The sequence below is a fragment of the Arvicanthis niloticus genome, chromosome 1 (assembly GCF_011762505.2).
Source record: "Arvicanthis niloticus isolate mArvNil1 chromosome 1, mArvNil1.pat.X, whole genome shotgun sequence".
Classification (NCBI taxonomy): Eukaryota; Metazoa; Chordata; class Mammalia; order Rodentia; family Muridae; genus Arvicanthis; species Arvicanthis niloticus.
Window position 1 is genome coordinate 140,392,623 of NC_047658.1, and position 15,810 is coordinate 140,408,432.

General features: G+C 39.5%; 1 protein-coding gene across 2 annotated transcripts in view; it reads right to left on the reverse strand.

Annotated features, from left to right (window-relative positions):
- Window positions 1-15,810, reverse strand: part of Rnls (renalase, FAD dependent amine oxidase) — a 260,555-nt gene that overhangs the window by 1,091 nt on the left and 243,654 nt on the right. The window contains exon 7 of one of the 2 annotated variants that reach the window (XM_076919161.1): window positions 11,824-12,017. The exons of the other annotated variant lie outside the window; for it this stretch is intronic. Coding sequence (XP_076775276.1) covers window positions 11,952-12,017 — 66 coding nt within the window. The 3' untranslated portion in view covers window positions 11,824-11,951. Of the gene's footprint in view, window positions 1-11,823; window positions 12,018-15,810 lie in introns of those variants that run through there. 2 annotated transcript variants of the gene reach the window in all.

Here is a 15,810-nt window from a genome sequence, read left to right on the forward strand (position 1 = left end):
GGCCAACCAATAACCAGTCCAACTTGAGACCCATCCAATGGGCAAGCACTAATCCCTGACACTATTAATGATTCTCTGCTATGCTTGCAGACAGGAGTTTAGCATGGCTTTCCTCTGAGAGGCTCCAACCAGCAGCTGACTCAGACAGATGCAGATACCCACAGCCAAACAGTGGATGGAGCTTGGGAACTGTTATGGAAGAATAGGGGGAAGGATTGTGGGCCCTGAAGGTCATAAGAACTCCACAGGAAGACCAACAGAGTCAACTAACACAGACCCTTGGGGCTCTCACAGACTGAACCACCAACCAAAAAGCATACATGGGCTGGACCTAGGCCTCCATGCTCATATGTAGTAAATATGCATCTTGACCTTCATGTGGGTCCTGAATGACTGGAGCAGGAGCTATCCCCAAAGCTGTTACCTGTCTGTGGGATGTTCTTCTAGCTAGACTGCTTTGTCTGGCCTCAGTGGGAGAAGATGGGCCTAGATCCACAAAGACTAGGAGTGCCAGGGTGGGGGGGTATCCAGGGTATCCCCACCTGCTCAGAGAAGAAGGGGATGGAGGATGGGGGAAGAATAATGGGAGGGCATGACTGGGAAGCAGGCAGTGAGCTAAATATAAAGTGAATAAGTAACAACAAACAAACAAAGGAATAACTTGGGGCCCACAGAGACTGAACAGCCAAACAGAGAGCATGTATGGGATGGACCTAGGCCCTTAGCACATACATAAAAGTTGTGCAGCTTGGTCTTCATGGGAGACTTCTAACAGCAGGAATAAGGGCTATATCTAACTCTGTTGCCTGCCTTGCTTTGTCATAACAGGAGAAGATGCACCTAGTCCTACTAGAACTTGGCATGCCAAGGTGGTTGAAATCCACGGGAGGACTCACTTTTCTGAGGAGAAAGGGAGAACTGGAGGAAGGGAGAAGGGAGAGGGGAGGGAGGGATTAGAAGAAGAGGAGGGAGGGGAAGGTGAGGTAGGGATATAAAGTAAATAAAAAAATACATCACTACCACCAAAAAGCCACATTATGTTTAAAAAAAAAAAAAGGAGAGAGAGAAAAAAGAAAAGCTTTCATAAGACCAACCTTTAGGCAAGTCAGAAGGACATTTTCTTATTTTGTGATGGATGGGGGAGAGCCTAGCCCATAGTGGGTTTGTGAAATCCCTAGGCTACTCTCTGGTTCTATAAGAAAGCAAACTGAGCAAAGACATGGGGAAAAGTAAGTCAGTAGACAGCACTCTTCACGGTCTCTGCATCAGCTCCTGCCTCCAGGTTCCTGCCCTGCTTGAGTTCCTGTCTTGACTTCTTTCTATGATAAATGGTGATATGGAAGTGTAAGCCAAATAAACCTGTTCCTCCCCAACTTGCTTTATGGTCACAGTATTTCATAGAACAATAGTAACCTTAGTTAGACAACTTCTAACCAAATGGTGATGGTATTTGAGGAAAGGCCCTTTGGAATGTGAAAGGCTCTGTGTGAGATCAGAGCCCTTATACAGGCCCAGTCAAGCTTGTTGACAGCTTCTAATGTGGGAGCTGAGATCCACAAACTATGAAGAAAGCAGAGCCTCACCAGACACTGAACCTGCCATAGCTTTGGCCTTGGCAATTCCACTCTCCAGGACTGTGAGAACATGCTTCTTTTGCACATATGCCACCCCCCCGACCCCCAGTCTGTCCACACTGTTAAGCATGCTAAACAGAGCAAGACACTCCCACCTTTTCCCCTTCTTTTCTCATGCACTTCCTGAGCAGTGTTCTCAGAGGTCTTCTCTCAGCACTGGGCAAATTTTAAAACATCACATCCCTGTCTTAGTCCAGAGTGACCTCCTTCTGTTTACTGAACACCTACTACATGTTGAAGAGTTGTTCAGCATTTGTAGGCTGCATTGCACAGGTAGAGTAATATAGTGTTACCTGTCCATGAAGGAGACTATAGGAGTCTGATGAATGCATGGCTTTGGTAGTCAAGGGAAAGAACAGCATATGTAAATGCTGTAGGTCACTGTGTGTGCGTGCGTGTGCAAACGTGCATAAAAGTTGGGGTGGGATAGTACAGAGAAAGGGACATGGCAGAGGGGACAGATAGAAGGGATACAGACTTTCAAATATTAAAATTATAGTAACTATAATGTAAAAATACTCATTGAATACTTAAAAGGAGAAAAATAAGCTGAAGTTAGAGATTTCTTTTGTTTTTATAACAAGGTCTATGGTCTGAAGTAACCCCTGTGAAGGAGTATTTCGACCTCCATAGGGGTTGTGACCCATAGGTCACAGAAAAGCTTTGTGGAGAAATCCTTGTTTATTTGCTATGCTTTGTCTCTCCTGCCCCCTCAGTACTGGAGACTGAGTATACGGGATTCAGCATCCTGGGCAAGTGTCCTATCACAAAGCTCTTCCTAGCCCTCCTTTTGCTTTAAAAAGAGATAAAGACCTTGAGACCCCCTTGTTACCCATACACAAACACAATGCTGATAGCCTCATATTCATACTTTTCTGGAGGCTACTTTATAGAAACATATATGCACATAGAAGATAAACTTGAACCCTTTGAGATAAAGTCCTTTGGGTAGCAAAGTAGCACATATCAGGGACAGAGAAGCACAGACTTGAGTATTCAACTAGAGCTTTCAACTTCTGCTTAGGTAGGATTTTAATAAATTGAATTATTTGATTTGTCAGTGAAACATTAGGGAAGGGAGGAAACTTCTAAGATCTTGGCTATTCAGGTGGCAACATTTTCAAAATGTTTCAAGTCTGAAAGTAAGGGAATCATAGCTTGCTCAGACACAGGATATATGGAAAAGAGAACACTGGCAGGACCTAAGATTAGCCTGGGGTAAGCTCTCTGTTACGATGTCTCTCCATTAGGGGAAGGCTTGGGAGTTTTCATTCTACTCTGCAGGTGGATTTAAATCACTTAGAAAAAATACCTTGCCTTTTCTGCTTTGAATTTATACATCCGATCCATCTACGTTTATAGGAGTGCTACATTAGCCATCTCAAGCAGGTACAAGTTCTTTCTGGACAGCTGCGCCACACATGTAAAACACAGAAACCTGAATTTCCACAAGGTTGTTTCAGCCCTGACATATATTTTAAATACAACTATGGAGATATGGTTCCTGGCTGTGGCTGGAAGCATAGCCGAAAGCTGTATGATTGTGAGAGACTGTGGTTTTCACAATGGCAATATCCTCTATTGCAGGGCTCTCTGTTTCCTTCACATGGCTGAAGACACTTGCCAACACACACCCATGCTTTCACATTTTCCTTGCTGGTAATTGCGGAATGGTTGATTCCACCTTCAATGCAATGGGGCTGACTTCATCCAAGCTGCTGTCTGGCTAATCAGTGGCCCACTTTTTCAGCCATGTGATCTGGCATCAGGCATTTACCACTCAGTAAATTAAATTATACGGCACTGACGGATTACCAGCTCTAACTGAGCAAAACCTTTTCCTTAAAGCTCCCTTCTGCTTATCTAAGAGGGCGTAGGTTCATTATGGATATGGCAACTGGAAGGGATTAAAACCAACACAAGTGGGGTTTTTAATGAGTGGCTGGTTATTCTTCATAGGCTCACATCTATGTGGATATGGATCAGTGAATTACCCCCTATATATGAATTTTCTGGATGCATACATTTTAACTATTTAAAATGTTTTGTTTTAAAAATTATACATAGCATACTGGACTTTGTCAACCTGACATGAAGCTAGATAGACCTAGGAAGAAGCAATCTTAATTGAGAAAATGGTCCCATAAGATTAGCCTGTAGAGAAGTCTGTGGGGTATTTCCTTACTATGTGATTGATATGGGAGGGCACAGCACATTTGGATGATATCATCACTGGGCATATGATCTTGCATATATAATAAAGCAAGCTGAGTGAGCCCAAAAGCAACAAGCCTCCATGGCTTCTACTTCTCTTTTCCTGCTTCAGTTCCTGCCCTGACTTCTCTCAGCTATCGACTATTACCTGGAAGTATAAGATGAAATAAATGAAACAAATTCTTTCCTTTAAAGTTGCTTTTAGTCATATTGTTTTACTAAACCAATAGAAACCCTAAACACACACACACACACACTCACTCACTCACACTATTTTAATCATAACTGTAAATACATCTTTTGCAAACATAAAAAGTTAATGAGTATACTTGAATAAACCTTTCCCAAGACTCAGTCATTCTCAGGATTTGACTCCACTGACTCCGCAGAGCTGTTGACATCTAATGTTCATGTTCTTCCCCGACAATCCATCCTCCCTCACTGTCCAGAGCAGTGGGGTCAACCTGTATGTCATGACCCCTTTAGGGGTGAGTCAAAGGACCCTTTCACAAGGGTGGTCTAAGACCATCAGAAAACTCAGATGTTTACATTATCATTCATAACAGAAGCAAAATTACAGCTACAAAGTAGCAATGAAAATAGTTTTATAATGGGGGGGGTTTCACCACAACATGAAGAACTATATTAAAGGGTCACAGTTTTAGCAAGGTTGAGAAGCATTTGTCTAGAGCATGGGAAACATGGTTTTCTCGTGAGAATGTATTATTGAGTTCTACTGGAGTTTTCCTTTGAGCCACTGATGTCTCCTCTGCAGGTTCAGATCATACATAATAGAAAAAGAGTGTAAATAGAGTTTCTTTCCAGTGAAACAAAAGTACCCAGGCAGCAGCCAGACTGCTTAAATAATTAAATAATTTGTGGTTCAGGGACTGCCTACTTTAATGAGAAAATAACCAACTTCACATGTATGAAAACTGTCTCCTGGCTCCTCGATGGTATCTTATAATGGGTGAAATAAGACAAATTATAAATAGATCAGAAGAGGAGATAAAGTGAAACGCATAAGAAGTAGCAAAAGCCCACGAATACAAAGATAATAAAGGAGAAGAAGGACCCTTGAGGCAGGGCCTGTCCTGCACCTCACTGTCTGTACTTTAATGTATTCAGCCATATTGGTTCAAGCTCTTCATTTTCTCACCCTATCTAAATGAACAGCATTATGTAGAACTGACAGGAATAGCTGCTGGTCAGAAACTCGACCCCTTCATCTACAAAGGCAAATGCCCTGAATCCAGAACCAGGTCTGGTTTGCTTCAAGATCATTCATCTTGAAAGACAAGTTTCTCCAACTGTCACTGTATCAGGGGTAGGTGGCATGCACAGGAACTCCCGACAGACATCAGGAACCAAATGTGGCATTCTTTTCCCCTGAGCTCAGAAGTGGCAGCTACACCTTTGCCTCAGTGCTCTGGGCAGCCACTACCAGCTGAGTGGAGCTGGCAGTGGTTAGGAGTCTTATACATCATACATATCTCAGAAGGCTAATGAGCAAACCTGTAATCAGAATGCAGGAATGAATCACTTGTTTCCCACCCCCCTTCTTTCTTCTCTCTAAAGTTAGGATAGCCTCATGCTTTCCTTTCTCCAAATTAGAGAGCTTTAAATGTGAAGAAAAAAGATTGTAGCAGAGTTACTTTCTCATGTTAGAAGCTCAATTATACTTCCTTCTAAAATCTTCTAAACTCCCCTACAGACTACTGCCCTCCCATAGAATATCATACCAGAGCTCTGACTGAACACAGAAATAAGGCTCTGTCTGCAGCATAGTTCTGCAGAAGCACATATTACGAAGATCAGAAATTGTGGGCAAAATAGCGTTGGAAAAGAGGACTGCTAACCTATGGTGCTAACAGAACACTGAGCATCACTGGAAAGATGACTGCTGCTCCACTGTCCAGCCTCTGCTTTTAGGTGCAGTGATTCATTCTCTGCAGCCGAAGCCTTGGACTTTGTGATGCAGGTCCTGGAAGGTAGCTGCTTCTAAAAGGGATGGTTTGGATATAAATTTAAAAAAATGTGATCAGGGATATAGACTTTTCTCATCAGTCTACCATGTTGGTGCAGAGAAAGTGTCTTTGTGGTTTCATCATCTGTGCTTGCACCTTTGTTGAAGAACCTGTAATTGTGGAAATGTCCACAGTTCTTGACCCCATTTAAAAAATTACTACTTGTACCAAAGGAAGGCATTTCTGTAGAATTTTCAGGTCTTTCCCTATAATACCTCATGTTTTTCAAAGCTTTATTATTTTCATTATGAAAAAGCACATGTCAATTACTTTAAAACATAAGTAGCAGATATGAAATCTGTATGGTTCCACCAGTATGTTCCTGCCAGGACCTAGTAGTCCTCCTCACCCGCAGAGGATGTATTCTAAGATACCTGGTAGATATCCAGGATAACACTGGGTAAAGATGCGTTCCTCCCCCACCACTTATGGCTTTACTTTACCATGGGTAACTGAAGACAAAAGTATTCCAGAAGCAAACAATTCACACATCTAATGTGACATGCTACTCTGAGTAGCTCGACATGATCTCATGCACCCTCTCATCTGTCCAGAATGGGACACACCTCTAAGTCTAATGTATCCATGTTTACAAGGTTATTTTTTTATATGAATTAGCACTACCTCCCTCATGGCAGTTCTTCATGTAAACTTTATTAAAATACTTTACTTGTCTCATTTTACTATTATTTATTGTTAATATTCTACTGTGTCTGTTATAAAAAAACTAACACTAGTACATAGTCACAGAAAGAAATCAATATATATATATAGGCAGAATTGTTATTTTCAATTTCTGGCATTCATTGGGGGGTCTTAGCAAAAACGATTCATGGATAATGGAGGAAATATAGGATGAGCAAATTCATATAAAATTGACCTTGTAAGAGATTGGATAATTTTTCCTTTCTTATATTACATTTATATTTAAAATTACCATTCTTATATTACATCCCAGTGCATCATTCTTATTGCTTTGGGCATGCATGAGTCTTGATAGCACAGATGTCTATGCTCTCACTTGTATTTTAATAGTAATATGGTATCTTTTAAAAACAATCTTGATTAATTCTACTGGACCTATTGATGGTGACTCTTACATTTTATCTGAATTCAGGGAGTCCTGTTGTTTCCTAGTTGCACATTCACTTGCCTGAGGTGACTGACTATTAATAGACTTGTCTTGCATTTCCCCTATCCTGTGTGTGGGAGGTATTGGCTACACTGGCAATGATGCAAAGCTGAAGGCTGATTGGCTGGAATTGTTTCCAAAGTTCCTTGCCTTCTCTAACATGCGGCCATGACAGCAGAATGAGTGGCCATAATGGCCCATGTGTGAAAGGCTTGTTCCTCAGCCTATGGTGGGGCAACTATTTCTAGATGGGTCTGTAGGCGGAACTTAGCTCACTGGGCATGTTTGAACTTGGATTTTTCTTGTGTTGCTCAGTTGACAAGAGGTGAGTAGTTTATGTCTTATATGGCTGTCTTAGTTTAAAGACCAAGTCTCTGTGAAGAGACATGATAACCACTGCAATTTTTTAATAAAGGAAATCATTTAATTGAGGCTGGCTTACAGTTTCAGAGGTTTAGTCCATTATCATCATGGTGGGAAGCATGGCAACATGCAGTTAAACAGACATGGTGCTGGAGGAGCTGAGAGTTCTACAGATTGATTCGAAGTTAGCTGAAGGTGACTGTGTTTCACACTGGGGGTGGCTTGAGCATATTATGACCTCAAAATTCACCTCCACAGTGATACACTTTCTCCAACAAGGCCACACCCACTCCAACAAGGCCACACCCACTCCAACAAGGCCACACCCACTCCAACAAGGCCACACCCACTCCAACAAGGCCACACTTCCTAACAATGCCAATTCCTATGGCCAAGCATCCAAACACATGAGTTTCCGGGGACCATTCCTATTTAAACTAACACCATGGCCTTCCCACCATGAAGTCCACCCTTTTCCAGACGGCCACAGCTGAGGTTTCTTAAATCAAGAGACGACATAAGTATTTCCCCTACAAAGCTTATTTTCTCAGGTGTTTTGCCACAGAACCACACAACTAACTAACAGTATAAGTAAAGATGTCTGTTGGAATGTAAACACACTCAGCTTAATTTCAAAAGCTGGAGAACTTGTTTACACTATTATTACCACACTGTAGGCACACTTCATTCAGTGAAGTCAAGGATTTTGTGTAGTGTTGGTGAGAGTCCACACAAAATAAAAGCTTCTTGAAAAGTTTTAGGAGTCAGAGAGTAAAGAGATCACTTTTTCTGGGTGACTTAGCCAATCAACCCCCGTACCTTCAAAAATTCTTTCTTAAAATTTCTCTATATGCTTATGTTTTTGTGCTACACCAGCAACAATATATACACGGAGCATAGATGTTATATCTTTATTTATCACTATATTTTAAGAATGGTGATAAGATTATCTACCAACCAGTATTCAGTATTATACTTAATAATACTTAATAATACTGAAAAGTAACCCAGAACTGGAAACAGTGACAAATTGGGACATTCATTATACATTTTTGTCCATTTAAAAATCTATTTCTGTGAATGATTCACCACATCTGACTACTGACTTTTAAGAATCCCAGTGCCATCTCCTCTCACGCTGTAGAATTTAATATTCATAAAGAGTTTATCAACACACAGGCACCTACCTGGAGAGAAGGTGAATTTTAATTGGGCCGTCTGTGTTCTGTTCTTCACCTCATCTTTCCTCTCATCTCTCATCTCTCCAATGTTCTATTATATTTAATGGGGATTTCATAAGCCTATTTCTTTGTTACACCGTGGAGAACATCTTACTTGTATTATGGATGCTTGGCTGCAAAGCTTTGTGTCTAGTATGACAGAGAGCTGCTGTAAAATTACTGCTGGTTATGATATGTCCTCAGTGTGGGAGAAAATGGTGCGGTTTGGTCAGTTCTCAGTGGGGCTCTTCACTTTATTGGTATTTGTCTATCCAATCTTAATAAACCATCAGGCAGATGCAGAATAAATGCACCACAAATCAATGATATTATCCATGTAGTAGTAACTTCAGTTATTGCAAACTGCAAAGGACATACTTTGCTGACCTTGTGAGTTTGATTGCTGAGGTCTACACTGGGTCTCTTTTAAAGTTCTGAAAGTATTGGAGCAGCCCATTTGGGTAAACTGTATTGAGAAGGAACATACAATCAAGAACGACATATGGCTTCCTCCTGCACTGTCTCAGTTAGAACAGACAGCACAATAGTCACAATGCATTTCCCTTTAGAATTTTTAATTCAGTGGAAAATTGTTCGGCCCTTCAGCAGCTTTTAGTATATTAACTCATTAATTATTCAAATATTTGTCTTGTTTCTAGGTGCTGTTGGGCACTATGAAAGGTGGTAGGGTACAAAAACTATTTCTCTTTTCTAGGGTGGGTTTATAACGTTTATTTTCATCTGAATATAAACTCTCTGAAGCAGTCTCCTAGCCAACATGATTGCTTGAGCCACAGACGCAGAGAGGCAAAAGCGTTTTCAAGTGGTGACTCCAGAGAGAAAATGAAGACGGCTCCCAACGCATCACCCTTCCCTTCTGGGTGATCAATGCCTAACTCTCCACCCAATCAACCCTTCTGCATCCCTTCTCCCATTCCCCATCTATTCTTCTTGATGACCCTGAAGTCTGGCCCTTGACATACCATTCTGGTTCCCATGCATGCTGAATAGACCCAGAAGCCTTTTGTCTGAGATGTGAGATTAAGGTAAAAAAGGATTTGGGGTTCTTGAGATGACCTTCTTTCTACTTTTGATAGCACAGAAATAAAAGGATTGAGTTTGTGCTCTAAAGAGAGACAGTGATGGATTATAAAAAGCAGAGATAGTTTTAAAGACAGCTTAATTGAGGATACAATTAAATACGGTTAAAAACACTCTTGTTATGCAGACTATCCTGTAACTTTGAAAATAACCAGCCACAGAACCACTATTATGAAGACTATGGAGAGCATTTTAATCTTTGCACTATTTTCCCTTATGCTCCTTTGTAGGTAATTCCATCTCCAGGATCATTTGTCACTACATACATGTCTTTACTAGAGAGTCATATAAACAGACTTTGAACATGAATCTATCCATTTAGATTAATGTTTCTGCAATTCACTTACATCATTAATATTTTTCTTTTTATAACTAAGTACTTTTTCATTTATATATGAACAATAAAATTTTACCTACTTTTAAGTAATGAATATTTGGGTTATTTCTAGCTTGGAGAAATTATTAATAAAGCTGTAATGCTAATTAGAAGATGGTTTTGGTGTGAACATGTTCATTTCTGGATTCATTGGCATACATGTTCCTGAACATGAGGCCTACCCCGGAATGGGTGGTGTTCCCAGTATTGTGTCTGGGTCTGCTCATAGTAGAGATGCCACATAGTCAGAATCATTGTATATATGACCTTTGTGATTGGCTTCTTCCATTAGCATGATGCTTTCAAGGCTCATCTATGAGCGAGCATCATCAGTTTTTATGTTTGAACTATGTTCAGTGTATGGATATACCACATTCCATCAGCTGATGAACATTGGGCTGTTTATTAAATTTGGCTATTTTTAATATTCTTGCCCAAAATATCAGAATATATTCAGTTGACACATTTGAGAATGACATGATCATAATTTACTTCTATGTTTAACTTTTTAAGGAGTTAACCGGTTGTTTTCTTAGGAAACTGAATCATTGCATATTTCTTACAAAAAAGCACAAGCATTTCATTTCTCCATATCCTCATAAAGATTCATTGTTTTATATTAAAAATTATAGTTATCCTCAATGAAAACCATTCTTTTATATAATTAATGTATCCTAATTAATGTAAGTTAACTGTCTCACTGTGGTCTTGCAATGCACTTCCCTAATGGATAATGGTGTTGAGTACATTTTCACGTATTCATCTGTATTTCTTGGGTATTGTGTCAATTCAAGTCTTTTGTTCAGTTTTAATTTTGGTTTCCTATCCCCGTTGAGTTGTAGGAGTGAGTTCTTTATATATTCTCATGCAGATTCTTATTGGGCATATGACCCATCAATCTTTTCCCTCATTTTGTCTTTTTACTATCACAATTTATTATTATTTTATTATATGTTGTGAGTGTTGTGCCTGCATGCACATCTGTGCACTGAGTGCATACCTGGCACATGTGGAGGCCAGAAGAAAGTGTCAGGTCCCCTAGAACTGGAGTTGTAGATGGTGATGAAACACCATGTGGGTGAAGGGAATTGAACTTGGGTCCTGAAAGATCAGTCAGTGCTCTGGCCAGCCAGTGTTTTTATCTGCTGAGCTATCTCTCTAGTCCCTTTTTACTCTCTTGATAATTCTAAAATAACCAAACATTTAATTTCTGAGGTAGTTAAAATTATATTTTTCTTTTATTGCTTTAGTGTGTATGTGTTAGCTACAAAACAACTGTCAAATATAAGGTCATGAGAATTTACCTCTGTGCAATTTTCTAGGAATCTGAGGTTGTAGTTTGTGCATTCTATCCTGTAGAGATTTTAATATGCAGTATGAAGCAGAATCCAGCTTCTCTCTCTTGTCTATGTAGGTGAAATTGTTCCTGTGCTTGGGCTGGTTAGACTCCTTTTTTACTCTGTTTAATGGACACTGGAACCTTGTCGGAAATCACATGTGAGTTTGCTTCAGGACTCTCACTTATGATGTGTCAATCATGCTCACCCTTATGCCAGTCCTACTTTGAATGGGTAGCTATAGCTTTGTAGTAGTTTTGAAACTGTAAGCTATGAGTCTTCCAATTTTGTTCTTCTTTTAATAGATTGTTTTGGGTTATTTAGGGAACACTTGAAATTCTCTATGAAAAAAAATGAATCAGTTTTGTAAATATAGTATTTATTTTATTTTTAGATGTGTGTGTGTATGTGTGTGTGTGCGTCTGTGGGTTCACACACATAAATATAGTGCTGGTGGAGTCCAGAGGCATTGGATCCTCTGAGGTTGGAATTACAGGTGGTTGTGAGGTACCAGACTGGGGTCTTCTGTAAAAGCACCATCCACTCTTCACCTTTGAACCATCCTTCTGGCTTCTTGAATTGGGTTTTTCATTTCTGCACAGGCAACAGGGATCTGCATACAGATAGCAATGGGTCTGAGCATCACTTTGGGTCGTACCACCTCTTACACGTTTCATCTTTCAATTCATGGCATTTTTCTGGTTCACTTAGGTCATTGTTCTTTTCTTTTAACAATATAGTCCTTATGTAACTTTCTCTTGACCCCCTGATTAAATGCAAATATCTTCTTTTATGTCATGTTCTTCAAATCTTTTGCCCACTTTTAAGCAACTGAGCCATTTGTCCCTATACATTTGGGACACCAAACATTGATCAGATATGTGCTTTCCTAGCATGGTCTTTTATTTTGCAGTTGTCCTTTTAGTCTCCTTATGGTGCCTTTCAAATACATTGTTTAATATTCAGTAGATAAATTCAGTAGAAAAGATTCATTTTCTTTTTTGATAGTTTGTGCCTTTTCTATTTTAACTAAAAATGCTTGTGAAACCCAAGGTCATACATATCTTCTCCTATGTTTTCTGTTAGAAACTGTATAGCTTACGATCTCCAAGTCTCCAGGTCTCTGGTGTACGTTCAGCTCATCCATGAGGAGACGTAACACGGGCTCTGAGTCTAAAGTGAAGTGCACCAATTTCTGTTTCACTGCTTACTAGTTACATCATCATAGGCATAGTCTGCATCACAAACCAGAGCTTCCTCATTTAAAGCAGAGATAATATTTGCTTCCTGATATCAGGACTGATGCGAGCATCAGATGGGAAGAGTACATGAGGAATGTCTAAAATCAGAGTATAAATGCTAGTGTAAGAGGGAGAAGAAAGGAAAGAGGGAGAATAAGCATTAGACTATCATGGTACAAAGAAGTCCAACAGCAGATGGTGGCAAGGGGAGGGTGGAGAAGGAACTGGAGAGCTGAAATGGAGCCTCTGGCAGTATGTCAGAGGGCATAGCAGTAGCCCTGGGTGAGGACAGGGATGGAACAGTGCCTGTGCTGAACAGCCACACAGCTCAGCATGGCAAACCAGAGTGCTGGATTCAGCGTTTCTCTGCAGTCTTGTCCCATATTCCAGCCACATCCTACTTTTCTGGAAAACAAAAAAAAAAAAAACAAAAAACAAAAAAAAAACCCAAACTACTAACTGTTCCTCAAGTGCACCTTTAACTCCGGAGAAGCTTGTGCAATTGCAGAACACTGCCACTATCATGGCATTTTCTACATCTTGTAGTACTCAGTGAATATTTGCTTTAAGAAGCGGTTTCTTCCCCAAGTTGCCTCTGTGTTTCCAAATGGCACTTTGCGCATCTTTTGTGTCATGCTGTACTTCACTGTGACTATATGCAGAATGGTTGCTCTGTCTGATTGACTATATGGAAACTTACTGAAGGATGAGAGATGCCTCAGAATCCTGTATAGTGACTGATACACAGTTAGACCTCAACAAATGTGTATGGAATGAAAACATGGATATATATTACCAATTTCCAATGTGGTCTAAGTAGACGTTATTAACTGAACTTGTTAGTTTTTTAGCACAGCGCTGATATTTAGCCTAAATAGATCACATGGACATAATTTCCAAGAACTACTGCTGGAACAGGACCCACTTCCGGTTTGTCCATAGCCGTGTACTAGCTCCCACTATCCAGTAGTAATATAGGCGCAGATGAGTGTGCACATATGTAATACATGACATTTTCTTCTCATTAGACATTTAAACATTTCCTATGAAGTATTACCATTTAAAATAATTTAGTAATTTTGAGTAAGTATGAAAATGGCTAATGGCAGGGTGAGTCCTAGCAGTGTCAGAGAAAGAAATGACTTCATTAAATGTACATGTGTTCAACCATTTAATAGTTCATATATTATGGAATTTTGCAAAAAGAGGAGATATTTAACCATATAAGGTTAAATTAAACTGTGACTGCACATTCCTAAATCAAGGGTGAGATTTCTCAGAATGATATTATAACATGCTTCGTCAAAGGAATGGAAGCAAGTGGCCAGCTACATGGAAGATAATTCAGTGGAATGTTTATAAATGGTATTTGCCTGCTTTCCTGTTGTTGCTGGATTGACTCATGCCATAGTCCACCTCTCCCAATATGCAAAAAGTCTATGAACTGATGATGTATAAGCAAGAGTGGTTTGTGGCCATAATTTTATGCCAGGCAATGTTGGTTCAGGGCACAGATGTGTTAAATTATCAAACACCAAAAAAATGTACAGGCTAGTTTAGGAGAACGGCAAAAATCAGGGAAGTTTTTAAGCTTAAGAAAATGACAGCGTGATAAAGACAGTCGTCTACTGCTGTCACATGTCCTATTCTGACACTGTCCAACAATTCCTTATAGGCTCTGGGCAAATGTCAAAGCCTCTGGCACCACATCAGTTCTGAAACAACCCAGTTTGGAACTACTTGTCTATATGAAATGAGAAGAGAAAAATCCTCAAAAGAGAAGAGAATTAAATAAATAAAAGGAAGAGTGGGGCATGCTGAGAGGTAGTGGAGAAACACTGGCACAGTGGCTACACTCCCACATCCCTCTGTGGTGCCTCCTCCTGTCCTTACCTCCATGGTGAGTGGGAATGAAGAAGTTGCTCTGTGAAGTGTCTGCACTGCATGTTTCATGCTGTACTTGGTGCTCACTGTCATAACTCTATGGGGTAGGTTTCTTTATTGTTTTGCCCCTGTGAGGACTATGGTGCTAAAAGTTGCAATCTCTTTGACCAGTGTCACTCTGACGTCAGAGTTTCAAGACCATAACTGTAACATATTATTACAAATGTAGAAATCATAAAGCACAAGTGTAGAAGAAAAGTCACAATATAAGTGACAGGATAATAAAGAGAATGTGATTTTACTATGGAGATAAACATGTAATATACTTGATAAGTAAAATTGACATTTGTTGTTTAAAGCAATTATGTTAGAAAGCCATGTATTTATATTTGTGATGTGTACTAGCCAGTGTCTTTCAGGGGTGATAGATTTAAATTGCTTTCAGAACTAGCTTATGAATTATCTTAAAATAGCTATATGTTTTACTTAAAAATTAATCAAATTATCAAGTTCATAATCTATTTCATTAAAAAGATCAAATGACTTTTGTGGTTTTTAAAATATCAAATGCAATGTCTAATTTCAGAGACTTGATCTAACAGATAATAGTGTGGATATGTGACATGCTTGGAACATGTAATAGATTGGATTACATCTTTTAAATGTTCTCCATGTGGTAAAGGATTGAGCCTCAGAATGGTTTTGTTGGGACGTGGCAGACACTTTAAGATGTGAGGTCATGAAGTGACCAGAGGTGTGATGTTGGAGAGAACTGTGAGTCCCCATCCCGCTCCTTCCTTCCTTTATGCTCTCTGGGACTGAGTGGTTATGTTCTGACACATTCTCCTGCCATGACATGATGCTCACCCTGAATCTAAAGCAGTAAAACTCATCAATCCTGCACTAGAGTCTCCACAACTATAAAAGTTAACCTTTTTTTTTTCTTGTAAATTGATTCTTTGTGGTATCTTGTCATAGACACGAAAAGCGGATACAAAGAAAGGCCCAATCTATTTGAAAAGTGGATGTAGCTTGTCTAGGCAACTCACAAAGAAAAAACAGTCCTTATGAGATGGTACCACCTTTCATCTCAATTTACTAAAAAAAAAAAAAAAAAAAAAGAAATTGAAGATAACAATAGAAAATGTATATGAAAGCAAAAGAAGTGTTTATTTGTCTTGCTTGTTCCTTGACTATTTGCATCTATTGTATTGCTAGTTCCTCAACCTAGAACTGATCTTAATACTTGCATGTAATTAAAATGGTATAAAAGCAAAAAAA